This window comes from Heloderma suspectum, chromosome 14, assembly GCF_057233095.1.
Source record: "Heloderma suspectum isolate Gila_16-S chromosome 14, 16-S_ref, whole genome shotgun sequence".
Taxonomy (NCBI): domain Eukaryota; kingdom Metazoa; phylum Chordata; class Lepidosauria; order Squamata; family Helodermatidae; genus Heloderma; species Heloderma suspectum.
The window spans coordinates 12,830,497-12,858,080 of record NC_139471.1 but is presented as its reverse complement, the minus strand read 5'-3'; the positions used below and the strand labels follow the sequence as shown (position 1 = coordinate 12,858,080).

The following is a 27,584-nucleotide window of genomic DNA, read 5'->3' as shown; positions in this document are numbered from 1 at the left end:
TATTTGCATATAAGTCTATGGGCACATCCTGCCAATCACTATTAAAAAGAAAAGAAAAGAAATGGCGATTGGCATGGAGGAGGCAAGGTAAGCGGCCCTGTAGCCGGTGCAGCTCTGCAGAATCCTCACAGAGCAGAGCTGCTCCGGAGGATTCCAGGGGGGAGGAACGGATCACCTCCCCCCACACACACGGATTCCCCACCAGAATGTATGGTGGGGAATCTGTACAACCCTAAGTGAACATTTTAACCTCTCTGGACATACCATCGTGGACCCCAGGATGACAGTTCTAAAGAATTTGAAATGGGAGGCTTGCTTGGAATGTGAGATTAGAAAACAAGAGATAAGGAAATTTGATTATGTTAATCAGGGGCTCAATGGCGACTATGGTTTCTATGCACATTATAATGACTTAGTATATTTTGTGGTTTGTTACTGTCACTTTAAGAGAATAGAATGTTTGCTGCAGATCTACCTGTTCAACCATCTTTTCAGACTCATAGCCTCCAGTTCCACTTATACTGTCTGATGAAATGGGTTGTAACCCATGAAACCTCATGCAAATTCATTACAACATCTGAATAACTAAAACAGTTCATATTTGTGCTACACTTAATCCTTGGGTTTTTTTTTTTTCCTCAGTTAGAATGCATTGTTTGTTTGTTTATACATTTATTCATTCATTTAAGAGATTTCTAGGCCACTGTTTACAGCCATGCCCTCACAAGGTGATGCATGGTGTATAAAACACTGAAGCTGAATCACAGAAGTCACACCCTTGAATCTGAATCACTGAAGTCAAAAACATATTGACATTTCATAAAATGCCATAAAAACCGTTGAATCTGACAACAGTAACATTATGAATAACAATAAGATTCCGGCTGAACATCAGGAAAAACTTCCTGAGTGTCAGAGCAATACGGCAATGGAACCAATTACCTGGGGAGGTGGTGGGCTCTCCCACACTGGAGGCCTTTAAGACGAGGCTGGACAGCCATTTGTCAGGGATGCTCTGACTTGGATTCCTGCATTGAGCAGGGGGTTGGACTCGATGGCCTTGTAGGCCCCTTCCAACCCTACTATTCTATGATTCTATGATTCTATAATCCAGCATAGCAACCTTAAAAATCGTTGGAACTATTTTCGACCAACGTAAATGAATTTAAAACAGCATCGGCCAGAGAAACAAGAACTCAAAGAATGTTCTCTCATCAATACTGAAGTAGCTTCTATCCTCGTGTGAGGCCTCCCCCCATCCACACCCCATCAAAAGCTCTGGAGAAGGACCCTTTGGTCTGACCTTCCAAAACAAGCTTTTTGTTACTATCATCGTTGTCATCGTCGTCATCTTTTAGCTTTATCTCCTCATCTCTGAAAGGGGACTATCACTCACCTACTGAAAGAGCAACTCTGAGGAGGGGCATTCTCACTCTGGACCAGGAGTCCTCAGATCACAGAATGTCCAAGGAGGAGCTTCTTGTTGGCCCTTGCCAAGCCAACCAGCACCATACTCTGCACATCATCCCCTGAACCCAAGGAGTTACCTCTGCCACTGGATTCTGATTCATGGACTTCAGACTCCTCAGAGGATCAGGGAAGTCCAGAGGAGCACAAATCTAGAACAGGGGTGGGCACCTTGTGGTCCCTTGGGTGTTGTCGGACTGCAACTCCCATCAGCCCTAGCCAGCATAGCCAATGGTGAGAGGTGAGGGCAGCCACAGTCAATAATCTCTGGAGGGCCACACATTCCCCATCTCTGGTTGAGAAGGTTGCAATGGCTGCATAAACACTCACCGGCACTTTAACTGGCCAGAAGCAGCATTCAGAGGGTATGACGTGGCTTAAGTCTTAACTCTCTGGACAAGGCTATGAAGCTCTGGTGGTTTCTTCAGGCTAGTGCTGAGGTAACTTGTACCTGTTGTCTCCACTATAGGATCCCTGTACGTAGTCCTGAATTCTAGCCACCAGACTCTGAGACAGCATCTCCATCCCTGCCCAGGGTCTCAACCTGACCTCAGCATCAATTTGGCCCAGGCCTACCTTTCTCCATCTTGCCTGGGCCATTCCCTCCCCTTGATGGCTGTGGTGATCATGATGGGGCAGGACATTAAATTGGACTAACCCAACTAAGACTGAGAAGTATTTTGCAAATTTAAAGAAAAAATCTGCCGTGTGTATTTATTTATTTACAATATTTATATACCGCTCCATATCAGATTTCAGAGTGGTGAATACAAGAAATAAAACAGTAAAAGAATAAAAGGATTAAAACACCACATTAAAAGTATATTGGTTTAAAAACACAATACCAATAAAAACCGTAACTGGTCAATTAAGGAATGCCTCCTAGAACAGTGCTGTTTTCAGGAGGCGCTGGAAATAACACAGTGTTGGTGCCTGCCTGACCTCCAGAGGCAGGTGATTCCAAAGAAAGGGGGCCACCACACTGAAGGCTCTTCTCCTGGTGGACTCCAATCAGGCCATAGGTCCATGTGGACCCACCAGGAGCAAGCCCTCCGATGACCTCAGTGACCGGGCAGGCTGGTAAGGGAGAAGAAGTTCTCTCTCAGGTATCCTGGTCCCAACTTGTTTAGGGCTTTGTACACTAGTACCATATAAATCAAATTATAAAAGAGTAACAGTACTTGGCAGCAACTATTGCTCTGAACTGGAAATATAGCCAGAGTTATAAATACAAAAAAGGCATATTTTATGAATGGGGATATAAAATGATATGAATGGCTCTTTTTCTGGATGCTGTGAAACCACAGAGTGACCATGCAGAAAGAAAGTGAGATCTTTCTCATAAAAAGCAGGTCCTGCTGAGTAACAGCGGACAAGACAGCTGACCGCAGCCTCCCCTTTTCAATAACCACTTCGGTTCTGTAGCAGCCTTCCAAAACCTGGCGCCATCCAGACAAGTCAGACTACAACTTCCATCATTCTCAGCCAGCATGGCCAACACACTTGAGGGGTACTAGGTTGGGGAAGGCTGCGATACGGCCTGATGTTTGTCATGACATTTCCGTTCCATTTTTTCTCTTTCTGGATCTGAACAGGGTCAAGCGTCCCTAACACACAAGCAGATGCAAGTGTGGAAGGAAACGTTCGCATTAAGCAGGTAACCCGGAGAGGCATCCTGCTGCTCCTTCTGCAGCTGTGGCTATGGATGGGTGAACTCACTGTAGCTCGCCCTGCGTGGCACACACGCATGCACGCACACGCACGCACACACACACCGCCAGCTGCCTGACCCTGCTTGTTGCATGCAGCGGGCTGCCGGGCAGTGCTGGGCCTCTCTGAGCCACCATTTTGCGTAAAAATGGCAGCCTTGCCATTTTTGAAAAGGGCCATTTACTCAAATGGTGGCTGTAAAGTGGCCATTTGTGCAACATTAAAGGCACAAACGGACCATTTACGCCCGTAATGTTGCATAAACGGCCACTTTACAGCCACCGTTTATGTAACATCGGCTTTACGGGAAAGGCCGAGCCACCATTTTGTGCAGAATGGTGGCTCAGCGGACCAGCGCGGCCTGCTGTGCTTGCCCAACTTGGTGTGTGCTAAGTCAGGCAAGCACAACAGTCTGCCGACTGACATCCAGGGGAGCAAGCCGGTGAGAAAACTCCAAGCTTCAAGACCCAACTGGATGCCCACAGCATCCCTGGCCTTTTTCCAGCCGCAATTATCACGGGAACAGATCAGTGTACAGTGTGGGTCACATGAACTCTTCTCTTTCTGGCCAAAGAGGGGACTCAGCTGCTCATGCGTAGGGGGGTACTCTCCTCTCTTATTAGGGGGGAGTGGAAGAGTAGCCATTTTTACTTTGCCTTCAGCCAGCAGAGGTTCAAAGCAAGGTGTTTTGCTGCTGCTTTTGCCAACTCTGATGCTCTGTTCTGATTGCCCTGCTGTTGCTGCTCTTGGGTCCGGCTGGCCTTTCCCAGCCTTGCGTCCCCAAGTGTTGGTGGATTACAACTCCCACAACCCCGACAACTGGCCATGTCGGCTAGGGATGGTGGGAGTTGCAGTCCAGCATCATCTGCGGAGCCAAGTTTGGGAAAAGCTGGGTTATACATTTACCTTTTGGTTTTAGAACTGTAGGCTTGAAATGGTTTCTCGTGAATGGTTTTGAAGTGTTTTAATTGCATACCAACAGAGAGGGCCTTGAGAGAGAACGAGAGAAAGAAATGCGAGGGCTGGTAAGGTATAGTGCAGCCTTCCCCATCCTGGAACTTTCCAGGTATGTTGGACTATAACTGCCATCACCCTAGTCATGCTGGATGTGGATGATGGGATTTGTAGCCCAATACATCTGGACAGCCTCGTGTCAGGGAAGGCTGATGTAGCGATTAGAGTGTTGAACTGAGACTAAGAGACTCAGGCTCAAATCCCCATTCGGCCATGTCTCTGACAGGGCGATGTTGGGCCAGTCACCAGCTCTCAGTCGAATCTACCTCACAGGGCTGCTGTGAGGATAAAATGGGGGAGAGGACCACGTACGCATCCTGGGAAATTAGGTGGAATAAATATAATCTATCAATCAATAAATTAGATAACTTACATCCACAGACGTTCCTAGTCGTCAAAGACTTTTACAGCCTGGCTGCCACATTTGTGCACATGAGCCCATTCTATATTCACAGGTGCAAAACTGCCTTTCTTTCTTTCTTTCTTTCTTTCTTTCTTTCTTTCTTTCTTTCTTACATTTCTATACCACCCAACAGCCAAAGCTATGCCAAGTCTATGTCAAAATACACTTGCAAACACCTCCCCTGTCCCTTGCAGAAAGAGCCTTGCGATACCTTAGAGATGAAAACACAGGTGAGCAAATTGTGGCCCTCCAGATGTTTTGGCCTACAACTCCCATCAGCCCAAGCCAGCATAGCCAACAGTGAGAGATGATGAGATCGTAGGCCAAAACATCTGGGGAATATAAGTTGTCCACACACAGCCAACCGTGACAGATGATGAAATTGTAGGCCAAAACATCTGGGGACTTCCAGTTGTCCACCTGTGTATTGTAGCATCCCTGACTGGTGGACATCCAGCTTCTGCTTAAATGGCTAAGCAGGAGGGTCACAAGTTTCCCACCCTAGACTAACAGATGTATCGTGACAAAAGGTTTCATGAACTAGGACCCACTTTGTTAGATGCACAAAGTGTTATTCTCTGTTGGACACATAATTTATATGACCAAGGGGCCATGAAATGCAAAGTCTGTGACATTTCTATAAAAAGCTCAAATGTATATAAGTGCCAAAAGATTATTCATGGCAGCAGGAAGTGATGGCAATGCCAATCTTCTTAGCTTTGCTGTGCTAATTTAACACCTGCAGGAGAAGAGAGAACCTTGCTCCTAATTGAGTTTTAAACATGTACACAGATTTACTGATAAATCCTAGTCCATCTTTTTCATGCTGGAACCTCTTCTTTTCCCTTTTTAACTGCAGTTCAGGGACCTTCTAGGGAAATAACTGAGAACGTAAATGGGAATTTTGGTTTTATCTGTTCCCCCCTCCCATCCCAAGAGCCAGAACTCTCTCCTTCTTACCTGCCTTAAAGATCCATTCCAAGTAACCGTTGAGTTCCCTTTCTATCTGCTGCTGCCTCCGGAGTTTTAGGAAGGCCCTCCGGTTTTCAACTCTCTCTCGTTCTTTGGCAAACTCACTGCAGAGAAGGAAACAAACAAAAGAAGGCAGCTCTTGCCCCATCTTAAGACTTCCAACAGCCTTTCTGTGTTTGCAGAGGGGGTGCTTCTTTCTTCTGATCCTGTCACTCAGAGTCACACCAGATGTTTGGAAAAGCCATATGTCAATGTCTTCCTGGGATAACACCACTTCAGAATGCAGAATTGGAAGGGTCTGCAAAATGAGAATCATGCTAGGAAGAAAACTAGGTGGGAACTCTTGTCCATGACACCCTAGCTTTTTCTGGGCAAAGATATTTGGGGGGAAAACCAAAACAAACACAAAAACAAAACAAACACAAAAGCCACCTGCTTTTGAAGCAATATAGTCTCAGGAAGATTTTTTTCTTCTTCAGAACAGGAGCGATGACATCATTTGATGGAGCATGGGGTAAATGACACACCCTCCTCGTTCTGGCAAATGAATGAGGTGATGATGGGGTTTCAGGTTCTACTACTGTTTATGGCAGATTAGCACTGCAGAAGTCAGAGAATCAAATATAAACTGGAGTCCTCTTTTCTTTTGATGGTGTCCCTACTTCATGCTAGCAGTTTAAATGGGAACACTTCCTTGAAGGTGGTTTATATTTCTAATAAAAACTTAAAGGTTGCATTTCAGCTGGCTTTTATTAAAGTGTTTTATAAGTTGAACCCATGCAGTCAGGAATAAACACTGCTGAATTCAGCACAGCGTTCTGTAAGGCATGCATAGGATTGCAGTCAAGCCGTATAAATGTGATGGTGTGATTGCATCAGTGCTTTGTGTCTATGTTTTACGATGACATTTTTAACCACAGCGTTCGCTCCTTGGGGTACAAATAATTGAAATGCAGGATATATATGTAATTGTGTTTTATTTAACATGTTCATAAATTGTCCCACTGCCTGCTGGGTGCTTGAGGCAATCTACAAAATTCAGATGAAAAACGAGTAAAACTAATACACCATAACAAAATAAAATAGTAGCTGGAGAATTCATCACAATAAAATCAGAAAATGACATTCACAGTCTTTAAAAGCTCGATGGAACAAGATGGTCTTTCACTCCCTCTCTAAAGAATAATCAAGAGGAGGTGAGTTGGACCCTCCCTAGGGAGAGAGTTCTGTAATTGGGGTACTGTTACCAAAAAGGGCCTGTTTTGAGCGCCAACCAGTCTAACCTTTTTGGATATTGGAACATATAACAGGGCCTCCAACACTGCTCACAAATTATGGGCAGCTTTGTATGGGAGGAGGCATGCTTTCAGATAGCCTGATGATAAGGTTCTATCCTGGGGACCTAGCTGTGAATTGTCCTTGGGGGTGTGGCCCTGGGGGATTTTTGATCAGCTACTGCATGTCAAAAATCAACTGGCCCTGGGTTTCAGCCCTAAATAATGAACTATAATTAGCCTCCTTTGCTGCAAGGCAAATCCACCAGGAATTAAGGGGGTGGAGGCTTAAAGGAGGAAAAAGGAACAGTCACCCTAAAATGCCCCAGCTGATAAGCAGCAAACCCAGCACACACGTTTGCCTCCCTCTCCCAACTTTGCACAGCCCAGATGCACTGCGGACACCAGGTTGGGGCCATAAAACAGGACTTAAAATCATAGAGTTTGAAGGGGCCATTAGGCCACCAAGTCCAACCCCCTGCTCTGTGCAAGAATCCAGTTTAAAGCATCTTCTAACAAAAATCTGTAACATGTTCCTAAGATCAGTCTCTGTATCAGAGGACTGGAGAATGGCCAATGTAACACATTTTTTTTAAAAAAGGGATCCAGTGGGGATCTTGGAAATTCTAAGCCAGTTAGCTTAATGTCTGTTCTGGGTAAATTGGCTGAAAGCAGTAAAGATAAAATTAGTAAGCATATAGAAGGAGAAGCCCTGCTGAAAAAGAGTCAACATGGTTTCCGCAAAGGTAGGTCCTGTCTCACTAACTTTTTAGAGTTCTTTGAGAGTGTCAGTAAACATGAGCATGCAATAAACATGTTTATTGAGAGTGCAATAAACATGGAGATCTAGTAGGCATTATTTACTTGGCCTTCCAAAAGGCCTTTGACAAAGTCTCTCACCAAAGACTCCTGAGCAAACTTAGCAGTCATGGAATAAGAGGGCAGGTCCTCTTATGGATCAGTAACTGGTTAAAGAACAGAAAGCAAAGAGTAGGAATATTTAATAAATGGTAAATTATCCCAATGGAGGGAAGTAAATAGTGGGGTCCCACAGGGATCTGTATTGGGACCAATGCTTTCAACTTATCCATAAATGATCTAGAATTAGGAGTGGCTAAGCTTGCTGAGAACACCAAATTAATTAGATAGTTAAAACAAAACAGGATTGCTAGGAGCTCCAAAAGGATCTCTCCAAACTGGGAGAACGGGCATTAAAATGACAAACGCAGTTCAATGTAAGCAAGTGCAAAGTGATGCACATTGGGGAAAAGAAATCCCAATCAAGTATATGCTGATGGGATCTGAGCTAGCGGTGACTGACCAAGGAAGAGATCTTGGGGTTGTGGTGGAAAGTTTGATGAAAATGTCAATCCAGGGTGCAGCAGCTGTGAAAAAAGCAAATTCCATGTTTGGTATAGTTAGGAAAAGAATCAAAAATAAAACTGCCAAGATCATACTCCCCTTATACAAATCTATGGGGCGACCACACTTAGAATACTGTGTACAGTTCTGGTCACTGCACCTGAAAAATGATATTGTAGAGTTGGAAAAAGTATAGAAAAGTGCAATTAAAATGATGAAGGGGTTGGAGCAACTCCGCTATGAGGAAAGGATATAGCAGCTGGGATTGTTTAGCGTAGAAAAAAGGTGAGTGAGGGGGGACATAACAGAGATGTACAAAATTATCCCTGGTGTGGAGGAAGTGGATAGAGAGACATTTTTCTCCCTCATAATACTAGCACCCAAAGGGGTCATCCTCTGAAGCTGACTGATGGGAGATTCAGGACAGATCAAAGGAAGGGCTTCTTCACACAGCACATAGTCAAACTACAGAATTCACTACCACAAGATGTAGTGATGGCCACCAAAGGACTAGACAAATTCATGGAGGAAGAGGCTGTTAATGGCTACTGGTCCTCCTGATGGCTCTATGCTACCTCCAGAATCAGAGGCAGTATGCCTATGCATACCTGTTAGCTGGGGAACATGGGTGTGAGGGTGCTTTTGCACATGTGTCCTGCTTATGGGTTTCCCGTGGACAGCTGGCTCGCCACTGTGTGAACAGAACGCCAGACTAGATGGACCCTTGGTCTGATCCAGCAGGGCTCTTATGTTCTTATCCCTGACAGATGGCTGTCCAGTCTCTGCTTGAGTACCTCTAGCAATGGAGAATCTACCACTTCCCCAGGCAGTTGGTTCCATTGTCTGACTGCTCTGACTGTTAGGAAGTTTTTCCTGATGTTCAACCAAAATATGCCTTCCTGTAACTTAAGCCTCAATTTTCATGTCCTATAATCTTGGATGATAGAGAACAGGTTGCAGCCCTCTTCTGTATGACAACCCTTTAGGCACTTCAAACATGCTATCATATCCCCCCCCCCCGCAATCTTCTCATGGCCAAACATACCCAGCTCCTTCAATCTTTCCTCTTAGGACTTAGTTTCTAGTCCCCTGATCATCTTCGTTGCCCTTCCCTGAACTTGTTCCATTTTATCTCAGTCCTTCTTAAAGGGTGGTGTCCAGAACTGGGCACAATATTCAAGGTGAGCTCTGACCAGCTCGAAGCAGAGTGCAACTATTACATCCTGTGATTTTGAAACTATACTTCTATCGATGCAACCTGAAATTGCACTGGCCTTCTTTGCAGCCACATCACACTGCTGACTCATACTTAGCTTGTGATCGACTACAACTCCAAGATTCCTTCCAAACGTGCTATTGTCAGGCCAAGGGTCCCCCTTTTTATACCTGTGCATTTGATTTCTCATTCTGAAATGGGGAACTTTGCATTTGTCTCTGTTAAACTTCATTCTGATATTTTTTTTAAAAAAAAGGTTTCTAAGCTATCAAGATCATTTTGAACTTTCTGACTGTTCTCTAAGGTGTTAGCTATCCCACCAAATTTTGTGTCATCTGCAAACCTGATAAGCATCCCCCTCCCACCTCTTCCTCCAAGTGTTTAATAAAAACAATGCAGAGTATCTGCCCCAGGACTGAACCCTGCAGCACGCCAGCACCCCACTTGATAGCTCCCTCCAGTTTGATGAGGAACCATCAATAAGCATTCTGAATACAATTCTCCAGCTAGTTGTGGATCCACCTACTACTAGAGCAATTCTGCCCCCATTTAACAAGCTTGGTAATCAGAATATCATGGGGCACTTTGCCAAATGCCTTGTGGATGGACGTCAAGATATATTATGTCCACAGCTTTCCCATGATCTACGAAGGACGTTACAACTGATCGAAAAATGAAATAGTCTTGCAGGACTTGTTCTTGACTAATCCATGCCGGCTTCCAGTGATCACTGCAAGACACAGCTAGATTTGGGGTACCAAGTCTCGACAGAAGGTCAGAGAAGCACCCAGCATGCTCTACCGTAGAGTGGGGAAGAGGCAAAGAGATGTCTGTTCACATCTAGTTTGACCAGATTCTGATCATCAGGGCAATGCAAGAGCTACCCCACTCATGCCTTTTCTCCTGCTCTCATAATATGAGGGAGACATTTTTGTTCCTCTCTCATAATTCTAGAATTGGGGGTCATCCCTTGAAGCTGATTGGTGGGAGATTCAGGACAGATCAAAGGAAGTACCTTCTTCATACAGCACATAGTTAAACTACGGAATTTGCTACCATAAGATGTAGTGATGGCCACCAACTTGGATGGCTTGAAAAGGGGGTTAGACAAATTCCTGGAGGACAAGGCTATCACTGGCTACTAGTCCTGATGCCTCTATGCTACCTCCAGTATCAGAAACAGTGTGCCTATGTACACCAATTGCTGGGGAATATGGGCGGGAGGGTGCTGTTGCGTCATGCCCTGCTTGTGGGTTCCTGGTCGACAGCTGGTCGGCCACTGTGTGAACAGAGTGCTGGACTAGATGGACCCCTGGCCTGATCCAGCAGTGCTCTTCTTATGATCTTATGCTGATGGAATGGCTTTTCAAATACCCATAATGATGGAATGGCTTTCTTTTTCTTATGGCTTTTCTTATGCTGATGGAATGGCTTTTCAAATACCCATCCAAAACCCACACCTTTCTCATTATCCCCTCTTTCAGTGAGGCTGGCTGATTAACAATCTCCCATCATCCCTGCTGTAGCACTTGCCCCTCGCCTGTACTCCAAACACATGATCAAAGCGCACGTGCAGTGGTTCTGTTGTCAGAAAGAGAGAATAAAGTGCCCAAGGGCACCCTCAGATTCGCCATCTTCATTGCACCAGTTGAAACTGTCATTTGCATTTAGCCCAGAGGACCTGGGCCTGAGCAACTCCAGAGTGCTTTCGAGTGACCTTGTAGCGCTCCTTTAATGACCATCAACTGAAACCTGCCATCAGATCTCATATTTACACTGCTGGCCCCGTCCTTACCATCCCTCACCTCCCCTTTCCTCCCACCCCCATCCCTGTGCTCGAGGTACATGAGTGACACCATCACTTGCTGTGAATTAAACGCCCAGCTTAACATTCAGTAAGTATCCCTTTTGCGAGGCAAAAGCTGAAATTGTCGGTGACAGCATATCTTTTCCTCTTTCCAAAAAAAAAAAATGTCCTCCCTTCTGGTTCAATGCTCCAGTCAATGGTCCAATTGCTCAGTTCTGATTTCTTATTGGGAAGAGGAAAGGGACCTGACAGCTACATGGGAACACTGGCCTGCATACTGAATGTGCCACGGTGAGAGCAGACCCTTCTTGGTACTGCACAGTGATGTTTCCCTGCAAATTGAGTGCTGGGGCAGGCTGGCTGGAAAGGGTCAGGAGAGGGGATCTATGGCCTTATGGAGAGCTCTCAGTGAGCACTGGGTAAAAATTTGAGCTGAGGTGAAGACTACAATTGAGTTCCATGGAGACACAAGAAGATAAGAACATAATAAGAGCCCTGGTGGATCAGACCAAGGGTCCATCTAGTCCAGCATTCTGTTCACACAGTGACCAACCAGCTGCCCATAGAACACCCACAAGCAGGACACGAGTGCAACAGCAGCTTCCTGCCCACATTCCCCAGCATCCGGTGTACATAGGCATACTGCCTCTGGTCCTGGAGGTAGCATAGAGCATCAGGACATGTAGCTTGTCAGGGTGGACACTGAGCCCATAGAATCCCAACGTAGTTCTGATTCTGAGAAAGGGCAGCCGCTCCTGGGAGAGGAGCGCGCTCATCCTTCCCAGGGCGAACAGCTGGCACAGATTCCTCCCACCGGCATTCCTGACATAGATAGCAGTCCTGGGAGTGAGAGAGTGCGGGAAGAAGACTTGCTGGACACGTGACGCCGACGCAGGGAGCAGCGCCAAATGGAGGGCATGGAAAGGAGGCGTAGTGCCCGGTTGGTGCGCAAGCAACGGTTGCGCCCAGAGGATCCAAGGGAAAAGGGGAGGGACTCTCCCTAGCCCATAAGTTCAGGGTCTGCCAGTGATCCTCCTTCAATCAAACGGGGACCAACTGTTCCAACTTAGGGCATAGGTACTCTGCCGCTCATATCTAGTTGCTAACAGTAGAGCTGTTAAGTTGTAAAAGAGGAATAAAGCTTTGAAAAGAATCCCGTTGTCTGTGTCTGGACTTGGCTACTGGATTAGACTGAGAGAAGCCGCCAAGGAGCCCTTGACATAGCTATTGACAGACTTCTCCTCCAGAAATTTCTCTAACCCCTTTTAAAGCCATCCAAATTGGTGGCCATAACTACAGCTTGTGGCAGTGAATACCATAGTTTAACTATGGAACTGCACTGTGTGAAGAAGCCCTTCCTTTGATCTGTCCTGAATCTCCCTCCAATCAGCTTCATGGGATGATCCCAGTGGGTTCTAGTATTATGAGAGAGGGAGAAAAATGTCTCCTTATCCATATTTTCCACACCATGAATAATTCTTTACACCTCTATCATATCTCCCCTTACCCTCCTTTTTTCCAAGCTAAACAATCCCAGCTGTTGTACCCTTCCCTCACAAGGGAGATGCTCCAGCCCCTTGATCATTTTAGTTGCCCTTTTCTGCACTTTTTCCAGCTATACAATGTCCTTTTTTAGGTGCGATGACCAGAACTGTACTCAGTATTCGAAGTGTGGTCTCACCATAGATTTGTATAAGGTGACTTATACTGAGCCGGTGATGTGGGGTGGAAAACATTCTACTATTCTTATTTCCAAGGAAAATGTCCCACTTTTAGAAACACATTATTTGCCAAAATGAATTAGTGACCCCATGAATGAACACAGAGGCTACATTTGGACATCAAGGGTCAGAGAAATCTGCAACGGAACCAAAAGAGTTTGGACTTCTATGAATCCAACCAATGGATTCCAGAGTAGACCCACTTTTTCCCCTGTCAGGCAGAATCTGCAGTCTTGTGTACCATTTTTCTAACCTTCAGGAATTGTGCACAAATTTCATCATAGAAAAATACGCAAAAAGCCAGCCAAACACGTGCATTCCCCCCGTAGGTTAAAGCATGAAAATATGCATGGGGGGGAGGGATTTGCACATTTGGGGGCATTTGTGCATTTTCGCACGTGTGAATTTGTGCAAATTCGGAAACTATAAAAAAATCAGATTCCCTCAATGGGCGCCTGACGATCTGCAAAACACAGATGGAATGGGTTTGACACAATCTGTACATAATCTAGGGTATAGCAAGACGTAGATGAGCCTCCTCAGGAGGAGGAGACTCATGTGCTGCCTCCATCCACTCCCCTCTTCCTCCAGCGCAGCTTGGAGGAGGAGATTGGAAGCGTCCCCTTCAACTTTTGGTTCAGTTTGTTGTGTCGCCAGTGGGCACTTGGAGGCACCTTCAATGTGAAAAGGATCCCATGCCTTGCCAGCTAGGTCCGTGGGACTCGGGGCAAGGAAAGGACCCCTTTAGGTGCCAAATTGGTCACACTTCTACAGTCATTGGACTTGAGCAGTTGTGACTCTGGAGGGCACCCCTCAAGAGCTAAAGCTGGTGTCAGAGGCCCAGAGGAAACTCATTGCACTATTAGCTAGGCCTAAGAGTTCCCACCACTGCACACCTCTTTGGATATTAATTCAAAATGTCTGACTTGGGGATTGGGATTCCAACTGTTCTGGAAGGAGTTGCACTCCCCCTGAAGGATGAGGTCCATAGCTGGAGTGTGCACCTTGATCCTACACTGTCCCTGGATCTCCAAGAGGTGGTGGTGGCAAGGCGTGATTGCACAGTTATACCTGGTGCTCCACCTGCAATTTTTCTTGAATCAATCTCAAGGTAATTCCCAATCTTGCTGTGAGAATGCTGCCGGGACCACTGAGAGGTTCTTGTATGGTGTTGCAGTTCTGTTCAACCAGAATCTGTAAAGCTGGCACACAGTCCAGGGGTTGCAATCCTTCTGGAGAGATTGCAGCTAGTGAGATTGTTGAGATGTAGGCAAATGGCTGTCAGACACATGATAGAAGGTAGAACCAGATTGCACGGTCAAGGCTAGGCATTGCATGATCAAGCATCAAAGGGATAAGCGGGATAACGAGCGGAGGCCGCCAAGTCTGCACTGGAAATTATTCAGAGGACCCAGGTTATGTTACTGAACATCCTCCACTTTGGAGAAACTGGATCCAATGCAGATCAGGCCCCATGCAGATCATCCTCCCTGACACCAATCCCTCTTTCCCTGACTTACGTGCTTGTGACTGTGGTGGAGACAGCTTCTGGCAGGTACCTCAGTAGGGCCTTCGTCAGGCCTTAGACACCACCACAAGCATGCACAGAAGTATTAGGAACATGGGAAGCTGCCTTATGCTGAGTTAGACCGCTGGTCCAGCTAGCCCAGTATTCTTGACACTGACTGGCAGCTGCTCTCCAGGGTTTCGGGCAGAAGTCCTATCTGGAACTGCTGGGGATTGAACGCGGGACATTCTGCATGCAAAGCAGGTGCTCTACCACTGAACTATGGCCCCTCCCTATTGATGGGAGCCATGGAAAATATAGCTCCCATGGCTCCCAGGAATCTGTGGGCAGTGCCAGAAGCATGAGTAGCAGGGGCCACAGATGCTGTGAATCATAGGAAATGTAGTTCCTCTCATTCCTAGGTGCTGCTATGCAAACTCAGAGCAACATCCAAAAATGTCTGGAAATCATGGAACCTCCCACCGTTCCTGGCCATTCCTGGATATTGGTTGTACATGTTTATGGCATCATCTAACATCTATCTAGAGTACTCACTCTTGATGCCCCTCTCACCAAGGCAAATTTTGCAAAGGGAAGGGGTTAGTTAGGAGGGCTCCAGGGGAGTGTGGGTCAAAACACGTTCATTTTGTGTTAGCCTGGCCTCTCTAGAGAACTGGACCCAGCTCTAAATCAATCCAGAAAAGCAGACACATGAAGTAATGTGCCTGCATTGCCCCATATCACTGAATTGCCCCATCCTTGGAGTTACAAGCCAGAGCCAATACCTATAGACAAAGTTATAATCCAAGGACTGGTAGTTGAGAACAGAGAGGCAGGTCCAGACAAGAAGGCAGGTGGTCAGGCAAACAGACAAGGCCAAAGTGTGCTTTTTTTCAGAGCCAAATGGTTGGAGAAAGATTAAATCAGAACTGGCAGCCATAGCACTCCCTCTAATAGTGAACTCCGGTGCCAACAGCATTAGAGCTAAAACAAAGCCACTGAGAAACAAGACGGAGGGATCAATATTCTTGAGAACACCCTGAGATTTGGAGAAGTAGAAGAAGAAAAAAAGCATAAAAAAAAAAACAGATGGGGGCAACCCAGACTCCAGACACATAAAACTCAAGGAGACATGCTCCGTAGCCATAGAATGTAGTGTGTCAGTTGGAAAACAAAAATGGAAAACTGCGGAAGGGTCAGGTGGGGTGGAATGGAGTATCCTGAAGGAGGAAATGGCTGGTACTCCTGGAGTAATGAGGATACACGGCAACTTTTTGTTGCAGTTCGTGTGTGTGTGTGTGTGTGTGTGTGTAAGATCTCCTTCCCTAGAAAAAAGGTTACTCGATCTGCTCGATCTGCAAACTGGTTCCTAACAAAGAAACTACAAGCAGTCCCTGCCAGTGGCATATATTTGACAAGCCCTGTTTGCTGAAGAGCGCTCTCGCTATCTCCTTCAGAACTGGCAAATTAAGCAGATGTTGGGCTGAAATGAATCCTCCAGGTGGGGACACTAAAGTAGGCCAAGAGAGATGGATGGATTTTGCAAGAAGCTAAATTTGGAACCTATTATTGCTGGATGTAGAATGGTGCCTGAGAATGGAGACATAGTTTTACTTCATAGCAAGACGTTAAAGACCCAGCATCTCTTGACGGCACTAAGAGAAAGCTGGCTGAGAAAAAGGGGGTGAAATAAAGCAGGGAGTAGTCTAGATGAATCTGCAAAGGGCTTTGAGCCACAGGTGGGGTTGCAGAGCTGGCTATCTCAGCAGGGCCCAGAGAAGAAAGGGAAGAGGTATAACACAGATGGAGCTTGTAGCCAGAGAACCTGAGCTTTAAAGCAGAGTCTTGTAATACCAGAAGCAAGTGGAATCCATGCCCATAAGTAGAGCCAAGTAACAACCTTTCATGCACCTTGGATTTCATTTCCACATAGGACAAACACCACCTCTGCTTTTTTGCCCGAGTTCTGCACCCACTCTAAAAAAATAAAGAGAAATGTTAGAACACAGGAATATAGCACGCAGTCAGCCCATCAGCCTATCTAGCTGAGTATTGCCTAGACCAAGAGGTAGGCAAACTTTTGGGGCCATGGGCACATTTCACAATTTGAGACACTGTCTTGGGCACCACCACAAAATGGCTGCCATGGGAAGCATGGCAAAAGACAAGTAACGAGTAACTGAAATGATCAAGCAGCTGGAGCAACTCCCCTATGAGGGAAGGTTCAAACAGCTGGGATTAACTAGTTTGGAAAAAAGGTAAGGGGAGACATGACTGAGGTGTACAAAATTATGCCTGGTATGGAGAAAGTGGATAGGGAGACATTTTTCTCCCTCTCTCAAAATAATAGAACCCAAAGGGGTCATCCCATGAAGCTGATTGGTGGGAGATTCAGGAGAGATCAAAGGAAGGACTTCTTCACACAGGGCAGAGTGAAACTATGGAATTCACTTCCATGGTATGTAGTGATGACCACCAATTTGGATGGCTTTTAAAGAGGGTTAGACAAGTTCCTGGAGAAGGCTATCAGTGGCTACTAGTCCTGATGGCTCTAGGCTACCTCCAGTACCAGAGGCAGTGTGCATATCTACGCCAGTTGCTGGGGAACATGGCCAGGAGGGTGCTGTTGCACTCATGTCCTGCTTGTGGGTTTCCCATGGGCAGCTGGTTGGCCACTGTGTGAACAGAATCCGGGACTGGATGGACCCTTGGTCTGATCCAGCATGGTTCTTCTGATGTTCTTAACCTGCCATGAAGACTGAGTCCAAGCCCAAGGTGGGGTCTGGGCCCCAACACACTAAACAACACCTTTGAAGCCACAGTTCTCGGCACCAACAGAAACCTATTTCACAGTAATCCCAGCTGCTGGCAAGAAAATGTTGTTGGTGTTTGAAGTGGGAGGCGTAGGGCAACTTGACAGGCACCAAGAAAGGCACCAAGTTTCCAACTCCTCACCTAGACTTAGTAGCAGTAGCTCCACAGGTCTTCAATCAGGAGCATTTCCCAGTCCTATCTGGTGATAGTCTTGGAGCCCAGACTATCCAAGTGAGCCCGAAAAGGTGTGTCCTCTTCTGGCTTGGTTGGGGGGGTCTCCATAGCCACGAAACTAGCACGAGAATACCAAAGCTGCACATTGTTTCCCTGATTCTGCAATACAACATCCGATTTCATAGGAAAGAACGGTGTCCATTGCAAAAATCGAAACCTGCAAAAACTTGGCACAGCCAAACCACACTGTGCACTCTGGTTGGATTTGGAGGAAAGTGATGTGGCTGGCGGGTGCCTGCCATGGGCCATCTACTTAACTGTCCACCCAACAGCTGAAACAAACAATACGAAGGGAGATATCGGACCACCATACCTTGTCCATGCATGCAGCTCTTTCGCTTCTCTCTTCATTTAAACTGAGAAACTATGGTTAAAAGCGTTGGAACTAGCCAAGATATTAAGCTAACTTTGAACCATGATTTAATATCCTGGCTTGTTCCAAATCTGTTAACCATAGTCTCCCAGTTTATATAAAATGGAAGACAGACTACAGTTAATGGAAAACTTCCGGGTTTGTTTACTTGCTTGCATTAATGGAACAGCAAAAGGGTGGTATGCAACAGGCAACAGTCTCCCTCATATCTAGGGATGGCGGAGAATTTCGGGGTGCTCCCCCCCAGCCAGAATTTCGGTGGGGAGGGATGGGGCGCCTCCCCCCCAGCCAGAATTTCAGCGGGGAGGGGCGGGGCGCCTCCCCACCTGCCAAGAATTTCAGGGGGAGAAACGGAGCACCTCCCCCCCCCCGAAAAAAGCTGCGGGACCAGGTAAGGGACTTTTGTCCATCCTTAGCCCAGCACTAGCATGCATGGTCAGTGTGGCCTTAAAATGTGTGTTTGTCAATGGGAAAATTTATTACATTAGTACTCATTCAACCAATGGTGTGCATGTGAGGGACTGTGATCAGATCCATGAGTGCAAACTTATCCTTTTAGAACATGCCTGCAAATGTTGCCTCCAAGTCATGAAATGGGCTACAAATGCTGAACTAATGGAAGGGGGTGCCCTTTGGGCTACGGCTGGTTCTGCAGACGTGTTTCAGAATCTTCTGCAACGCCTCCAAGCCATGAAATGGGCTACAAATGCTGAACTAATGGAAGGGGGTGCCATTTGGGCTATGGCTGGTTCTGCAGACGTGTTTCAGAAACTTCTGCAATGCCTCCAAGTCATGAAATGAGCTACAAATGCTGAACTAATGGAAGGGGGTGCCATTTGGGCTACGTCTGGTTCTGCAGACGTGTTTCAGAATCTTCTGCAATGCCTCCAAGTCATGAAATGGGCTACAAATGCTGAACTAATGGAAGGGGGTGCCATTTGGGCTACGTCTGGTTCTGCAGACGTGTTTCAGAATCTTCTGCAATGCCTCCAAGTCATGAAATGGGCTACAAATGCTGAACTAATGGAACAGGGTGCCATTTGGGCTACAGCTGGTTCTGCAGATGTGTTCCAGAATCTTCTGCAATGCCCAGGGGTTCCATGGCACAGATGGAGGAGTGTGCAAACCACTGAGTAGAGAAAGAGACTATATAACCCAAGGTAAGGTTATAGAACGCTTTGTTTGCCTGTAGGTAATGAGAGGGCACAGCCAGCAATTAGAAACTCCCCAGCAGAGGAAGAATGTCATGAATATATATATATATATATATATATATATATATATATATATATATATATAAAATCAATCTGTAAGTATAGTAATGTGTTCCTCTTTAAGTCTATGTTTATGGTGAGTATCTCTAATGTGAGAATGGGGTGAGTGACAGGAAGAATGGTGGATTTGCATATGTGTGATGATTGGCTGAGTGAATGAGAAGGGGGGGCGAAGTGTGTATGCTATATAAACTGTGAGCTGTGTGGTGTGAGTCAGATAGGGTTTGTAAAAGAGATAGGGATAAGACAGAGATAGGAAACAGATGTGATCGGATTTTAGAACTGAGAGAGAGAAGGTGATTGTGATGTGATTAACTGAGAGAGTGATCTGGAATATTGTGTATGAGAGAATGTGCATTCATACCATTAAAAGCTATTCATGTGCTGTTGAATAACTTCATGCTGTAAATAATAGAAGTTTCTTTGTTTATAAAAAATCCTACGACTTCTGCTATTGGCTACATAAGGGAAATGTAATAAAGGAAACAACACATTAGAAAATAAAAGTTTGTATGTTCTTGCAACAGAGGATAGAGTAAAGGAGTGGACCTGAGCCTTAAAGGTCCTGGTGGCAGCATGCCTGTGTGTGGGGAAGGTGTTTCCTGGTTGGGTGAGAAAGGCCTTAGAGAAGGGGAATTCTCACTGGGAATAGGCAGGAACGCCATAGCTGCCTTATACCATGTCAGACTATTTGGCCATCTAAGCTGGTAATGTCTGCTCTGACAGGCAGCAGCCCTCCAGGCTCTCAAGCAGAGGTCTTTCCCATCCTCTGCTACCGGATCCTTTTAACAGGAGATACCTGCGACTGAACCAGGGACTTCCTGCATGCAAAGCAGGTGGTCTACCACTAAGTTCTGGTTTTGTTCCCCCGTGTCCCTTTTTGCGCATTACACATCCTAGCCTTTGCCGCAGGTGACTGAAGATGAACGTGGTTTTCTGGGACACAGGCAGGATCGCTAAGCCATTCTGGCACCAGGCTGGCACCCTCCCCAGGCAAATGCTGATTAGCATGAATATTTTCAAAGCCCCTCGTGGCTCAAATTTCTCCTAGGAATTGGCCAGAGTTAATGTTCTTCATGCTTCGTTTCAGCCTGAGTGTTTGCAAAAAGCAGATCCTTGCTCGGGGCGGGGCGGGGGGGAAGTATTTATTCTCAGGTTTCAGAGCTCTTTCTCTCGCCTTCCCTGAGCACAGTAACTCCTCTCTAACAGGCCATCCCCCCTGGGACTTCTGCAAAAGCAGCAGCTGCTTTGCCATTTCCAGCTGTTTTGCTGAAACAAAAAAGTAACCTGAGCGGTGACTTTTACCCAATGCATCCGTGTTCTCTTTGCGAAGCAGCTTGGGAAAAGACAGGGCAAGAAATATGACTGGGAGGGGGAAGGAAGAGGGGCAACCTCTGGCCCTCCAGATGTTGCTGGACTGCAACTCCCATCAGCCCCAATAGCGTAGTGGCAAATTCAGAAGTGCCGGGTCCCTTCATGACAGTCACAGCCATGCCCCCTCCCAGCCATGCCCCCTTCTGAGATTATACAGCCTTGTAAGATATACAGCTTTCAGCTGGGATCCAAAAACAATGCAGCTGAGAGTAAGGCAGGGTATTTCAGTTGGATGTCTGAGAAAAAACGCAGGGGTGTTAAAACCTTTTTCACCCACCCACCCACTCACCCACCCACCCACTCACCCACTCACTCACTCACTCAAACACAAACATTTTAGGTTTTCAAAATATGATACTCTGTGGAAGCTTCACCCTCTCAGCTCAGCCCTCACAGAGATTCCTTCTCATTTAAACAGCCCCCCTGCACACTCCCTTAGCACCCCAGCATTACCCATTAGCCTTCCCTACACTCCATTATATCTCCCCACTCCCCCTCCAAGAGAAACATCCACACACCCAGCTGGATTGAACTACACACACACACACACACACACACACACAATGGTGTAGTGGTAAATTTGGAAATGCAGAGCTCATTGTGACAGTCTCCACTGCAGTCCAAAAATTTCACGTAGCTGTGTTGATCCATATCCACAAACCAGTTCTAAGAGTTTTCATCTCCACCAGGAGCACGTCTTTGGTGCAGCGAAGAGGTCTTAATTGCCTGTTCCAGACCAAGTCATCCCAAAGACTTTGCATTCCGACATGGAACAATATATTGTTGCTTGGAAAATTCATTCCCCTACAGCTACAGTGGGAATCGCAGCTAAGCTCAGAGGGAACAGGGAATTCTGAGGGGGGTGGCAGATGACATTAGAGTCCCTGCGAATGAAAAAATGGCGGGGCTGCAGCCCTGCGAGCCCTGCCTCCACTACACCACTGATCAGCCCGAGCCAGCATAACCAATGGGAATTGTGCAGCCCAAGAACATCTGGGGTGCCACACAAGTTGCTCACCCTTAACGGAGATGCTCGGACAGAGTACTTTCACGGGGAAGGCAACCAAGTGTGCATGTGAGGCAAAGTATCAGAAGAAGGAAAAAAGGTGGTGCCCCAGCGTGGAAAAAAACTGAGACTGTTCTAGGGATGGCAGAGAATTCCGCCACGGATTCCAGTGAGGCCGGATTCTTTAGAATCTGGCCCCCCAGAATCCGTGGAGGAACAGCCTCCTGCCCCCCCCCGTGGAATCCCCCCAGGATGGAACTTACCCAGGGCGGATGCAGCGGATTTGGTGGCGGCGGCAGTTCCGGCGGTGGCGGCTCCGGCGGCGGCTCCAGCAACTGGTATCCTGACAAGCCGCGGCCAGGCTTCTGAGGCCACCATTGTCATCCTTGCAGCTGTGATAGGCTACATAAGTATTTATGTAGCCTATCACGGCTAACCCCCCCCCAAAAAAAACCAGGGTACGCAAATGGCAGCGGCTACGGTGGCCACCATTTGCGTTCCCTATTTTTCGCCGTTCTAGCCTACGTAAATATTTACGTAGGCTATTATGGCAAAAAAAGGGGAACGCAAATAGCGTAGTGGGCGCTATTTACGTTCCTTTTTTTTCCTGCCATTCTAGCCTACGTAAATATTGTTTCATGCTGTACCTTGTGGGTTTAATTGTTGTGAACCGCCCAGAGAGCTTTGGCTATTGGGTGGTATAGAAATGTAATAAATAGGGCTGAATCTACACACAGCAGTTATACTGTTATCATAACTGTTGGTGCCCATTGTTGTCACGTGTACCAGTAGCTATGGTAACAGTATGATAACAGTATAACTGCTATGTGTAGATTCAGCCTAAGTAAATAAACACCTTTGATTTCAAGCTTGTTTGGCTTGTGGCTGGTTGTGTGTCGTGTAGGCAAACATCACTTAAAACAAAAATGAGGCCATGATCCTTGGAGTTCTCTCTGAGGCTGGATGATTAAAGAGGCATGTATGTTGTGTCTCAGGGAGTGGAGACTGACACAGTAGGTACGGAGACTGCCATGAGGAAACAGAGCTCCCCTTCTGGGCCACGGGCCATCACGGAGGTCAGCAGGCTGCTGTTGGCCCCACCATCTTAAATAGGTTGACCTCTGGCTTCTCACACAAAAGTCCCTTTGCTCCAAGAAAAATACACTCTGTGGCAGCTGCATTATTCATATCAGTTCAGAGGAGCCAGGGAGTGGAGGAATGGGTTTCTTCTCTAGCAGAAAGGCAGCTGCTGAAAGGCTAGATATAGGAGAAGAAATGTGGCTGGCAAAAAGAGAACACAACAAGGGAGGTGAGGAATCGGGCAGTTTGGAAGCCTATAAAGAGCAGCAACGTTGTTAGGGATGCTGGAGAAATTCGAGACTGCCTAAAATGAGCTCGGATTTCTAAGAATCCGACTGCGGAATCTACTGCAGAGCCCGTGGACTTCCAGATTATTATTTTTTTTTACTTTCCCAAAATTTATGCATATAAATCCACTGAGCATGGGTTAGCATGTTGTCTGAATGGCCCCACAGACTCCTTATGCATCAGGTCCAGCTTAGAAACAAGAATGGGAAAAAATTCGGATTGGGAAAAGTTCAGAAGCATCCCTTCTCTGTCTGTACTACTCGCCAGTTCTTCTGGAAAACCCTACAGGAGAGCCAGAGCTATCTAGGGATGTATGAAAGTCACTTACCTTTTCACGGATGTGATTCATGGGGGGGAAGTGCTCCGTCCCTCCCCCCAGAATCCTTGATGGGAGGGGAGGCAATCTGGTCCTCCCCCCCCAGAATCCTGCCCAGCTGGCTCCACAGAGCAGCCGGCCAGGGCTGTCCACCGCCGGAGTGTTAGCCGCGGACTGGCTGCTGCGGACACAAACTCCAGCCAGGCTGCCATGATAGGCTACTTAAGTATTTACGTAGCCTATCACGGCAGGCAAAAAAACCCAAAAAAACAAAAAACAGCATACGCAAATAGGGATGTACGAAAGTGACTTACCTTTTGCGGATTATGTTGATGGGGGGGGGAGGCGTTCCGTCCCTCCCCCCGGAATCCTCGCCAGGGGAGAGGCGCTCCATTCCTCCCCCCCGGAATCCTCCGCGGCCAGCTGTGCTCCGCGGCAGCTCCGCGGAGCAGCGGGCCAGGCCCAGCCAGGCCAGAGCCGTCCGCAGCTGGATTTCCAGCCGCGGAGGGCTCTCGGTAAAAAACAAACAAACAAAAAACCTCGTACACAAATGGCGGCGGCTATGGCCACCGCCATTTGCATTCCTTATTTTTGCCCTCTTAATCTACGTAAATATTTACGTAGACTATGATGGCGAAAATAAAGGGGAACGCAAATAGCCTAGCGGGCACTATTTGCGTTCCCCTTTATTTTTGCCGTCATAGTCTATGTAAATATTTATGTAGATTAAGAGGGCAAAAATAAGGAAAAAAAAAAAGGCGCCGCCATTTGCGTACGCGGGGGGGGGGGTTGTTTTTGTTTTACCCAGTAAAAAAAAAAACAAAAAACACAATGTGATAGGCTACATAAAGATTTACGTAGCTGATCATGTCTTGTTTTGTATTTTTTTTTAACCCAGCTATGATAGGCTACGTAAAGATTTACGTAGCCTATCACGTCGTTTTTTGTGTTGTTGTTTTTTACAAGACAAATGACGGCGGCAGCAGCCAGTCAGAAGACCAGCTGCCACTGCCGCCGCTGGAGCCGCAGCCACCGCCGCCTGGAAGATCCGCCCTGGGAGGGTCGCAGGCCGTTCCGCCACAGATTTTGGGGGGCCAAATGCATTGGCATTCGGCCTCACCGAGATCCATGGTGGAATTCTCTGCCATCCCTATATGCAAATGGCAGCAGCTACGACGGCTGCCATTTGCATTCCCTATTTTTCGCCATTTTATCCTACATAAATATATACGTAGGCTATTACAGCGAAAAAAAAGGGGAACACAAATAGCATAGTGGGAACATCGCCGGAACATCTGCCCCAGGTAAGCTTTGTCCTGAGGGGGAATCCGCGGGGGGGTGGGGGGGAGGCCATTCTGCCACGGATTTCAGGGGGCCGAATGCCAGTGCATTCGGCCTCACTGAAATCTGTGGTAGAATTCTCCGTCATCCCTATATCTAGCTTGATCTGACCTTCTGCAAGCAGCTTGTCCAAGCCCACTGCTGGGCATCGGTGTCAGGATTGATTCTGAGTGCAGGGAGATAGCAGTAGGGATGGCAGAGAATTCCGCCACAGATCTCGGTGAGGCCGAATGCCAGTGGTCTTCCGACTGTTTTTTGCCATCTGCAGACTTGTGGGTTTTTTGTTTTTTTTTCAAGACGTGATAGGCTATGTAAAGATTTATGTAGCCTATCATGGCTGGGTTAAAAAAAAAACTGTACGCAAATGGCGGCAGCTATGGCCGCCACCATTTGCGTTCCTTATTTTTGGTGTCTTAGTCTACGTAAATATTTACATAGACTAAGATGGCGAAAATAAGGGGAACACAAATAGTGTAGCGGGCGCTATTTGCGTCCCTATTTGATTCACCGTTTTAGCCTATGTAAATATTTGCGACGCAATTTTTTTTTTTTTTTTTACCCAGAGCCCTCTGCGGCCGGAAATCCGGCGGCGGACGGCTCTGGCCTGGGCCTGGCCGGCTGCTCCGCGGAGCTGCCGCAGAGCACAGCCGGCCATCGAGGATTCCGGGGGGGGGAGGAACGGAGCGCCTCCCCCCCCGTCGAGGATTCCGGGGGGAGGGACGGAACGCCTCCCCCCCACCATGAACATAATCCGCAGAAAGATAAGTACATTTCGTACATCCCTAGGTAACAGCTCAGAACAGCCAGAACTGGGGGGTGCTTTTTCCCAAGCCAGTTCAGATATGGGTAGGCGTGATTCTCAGGTTACTCACTCCCAGGTGGCTGGGCCTGAAGCCCCCCCTCCCCTTGCCCCTTCTGTGAGAAGCCAGCAGGAGGAGGAGGAGGAGGAGGAGAGTGGGGGCTGTGACCTAAGAGATGCTAGACTGCGGAGCAGACCTAAGCGGGAAATGTCAGGGACGGAGCTCAGACGGTTGGCGATGTGTGAGAGGCGATGTAGGGAAGCATCACTGAAAGGGCAGGACATCCCTCCCTAAGTTAGTCTAGCCAGCAAGCCTCACTTCAAACTGCAGGCAACGCCGGTGTTCCCATTTGAATCCCCTGGAGGCATTCCTTTGTAGCCTGAGAGTCTTTGAGGATTTGCATCTGTAACGAACCTGTTGATAACAAATTAAAGGCCTGAGACTGAAGCCTCTCTGTTTGTGTGTGAGAGCGCATCAGGAAAGAGGGGGGCCATGGGAAACGTGACAATAGGAGCCCACCAGAGGTCTGTGCAGCCTCCTGCCCGCACTTGCAGAGGAGAGGGCCTGTAGGGCTGGAGAGGCCCAGCTGGCAAAGATGCCAGACCTTGCTAATAGCTGGTATTTATCCGAAGAAGAACCTGACTCGGTCTCAATCAATCACAGTCAGAGACTCTGCTTCTGCCCTGCAGCTGCTCCTTGCCTGCCTTGTGAAACAGCTGCACACTGGCTTTATGCAGTTAAAAAAGAAAGCAGGTTGTCACTGCGAGAGCCCTCTGACTAGAAAGGAGCATGAATTTCATTCAGATTAGTGTGTGTGTTTTTAAATAAAAACATGAAAATTCACAATGAAAATTTCTCCATAAACTGGATAGAAAGAACCTGAAATTTTAAAATTTGGAACATGGGAGAGAGCAAAACTGACAGATTCATCCATTCATCCAGGTCTGGAGTGCTTAGGGATGTTGAAGGAATCTAGTCTGGCGGATGAGCTCGGTGAGTTTTCGCAAGCTTGGACCCCCAGATGGCAGCTCGTGGATCCCCACACTTGCCCAACTTGGCGTGCACTGAGTAGGGCAAACTCATGGTTCCCTGCTTGTCTGCAAGCCACCCTTTTGCACAAAATCACAAGTAAGCTATTTATGGAAATTGCCATTTTGCGCAAAATGGTGGCTGTGTAAATAGTGCAATTTATGCAAAATTGTAGGCGTAGATGGTCTAACTAGATCAGTTATGCCTGCAATTTTGCAGAAATTGCACGATTTATGGCTGCTATTTTGCACAACATTGTGATTTCTGTAAATAACTTACCTGTGAATTTGTGCAAAATGGTGCCTCACAGACAAGTGAGATGCCATGAGCTCTTGCCAGGTGCCCACGGATTGTCTGGGGGCTTGGCCTGTGCATCTGCAAGGGTCAGGCAAGTGGTGGGAGTCTAGCAAATGGTGTGCAAGGTGAGCATGGTGGAATTCGCCCATCCCTAGTGGTGCTGAATTAGGACTACCACCTCTATTTTCTTTTTTAGAGCCTCGTCATCTTTAACAGTTACATGGCAGGCAGATACGACAACATGGTCCTCTCCATGCTGAGAATAGCTGTGTCTATTGAATTTGACTGGTGCAGGTGGTTGAGAATTTCATTCAGTTCTTTTTTTTCTCTAAGAACTTACTGATATACACAAATGTTGTCATACATGGGAGAGAAAGAAATTGAGATTTAAAAAAAAGAATGAATGTAGGAGAAAGTGAAACTGATGACTCCATCCATCCCTAACTGTGACCCTGACAAATCTGGGCCATATGATTCCTTCTCCTGCTGAAGCACAATGCAAAGAGGTTTGATCCAACATGACGCACTTCATCGCCAAGGGAGAAAGAGATCCTCCCCTGATTGAAATTCATGGCTTCTAAACCTTTGATGGACCATTTCTCTCAAGACCTCATTGAAGGGTAGAGGATGACCATCAGCACAATCCCTTTAGCTCCTCAGGCCATCAGGCGTAGGAAAGAAACATATTGAGAAACGGCCCTGCATGCATAAACAGAACTTGTTGCATTATTTCTAATCAGAATCAAAGGGATGAGAAAAAGGAACTCGAGAGCTCAATCCTGCCAATTGCCAGTCATCAACAGAAAAATTAGGGCTGCAATCTTTAGGTGATTAGTACTAGTAGTAGTAGTAGTAGTAGTAATTGTTACTACTGATGTTGTTAAAAACATAAGAAAAGCCACACA

General features: G+C 46.9%; 1 protein-coding gene across 1 annotated transcript in view; it reads right to left on the bottom strand.

Annotated features, from left to right (window-relative positions):
• CACNA1B (calcium voltage-gated channel subunit alpha1 B) overlaps window positions 1–27,584 on the bottom strand; it is a 479,093-nt gene that overhangs the window by 240,718 nt on the left and 210,791 nt on the right. Inside the window, exon 8 of the mRNA XM_084821407.1 lies at window positions 5,555–5,670. Coding sequence (XP_084677533.1) covers window positions 5,555–5,670 — 116 coding nt within the window. The remainder of the gene's footprint in view (window positions 1–5,554; window positions 5,671–27,584) is intronic.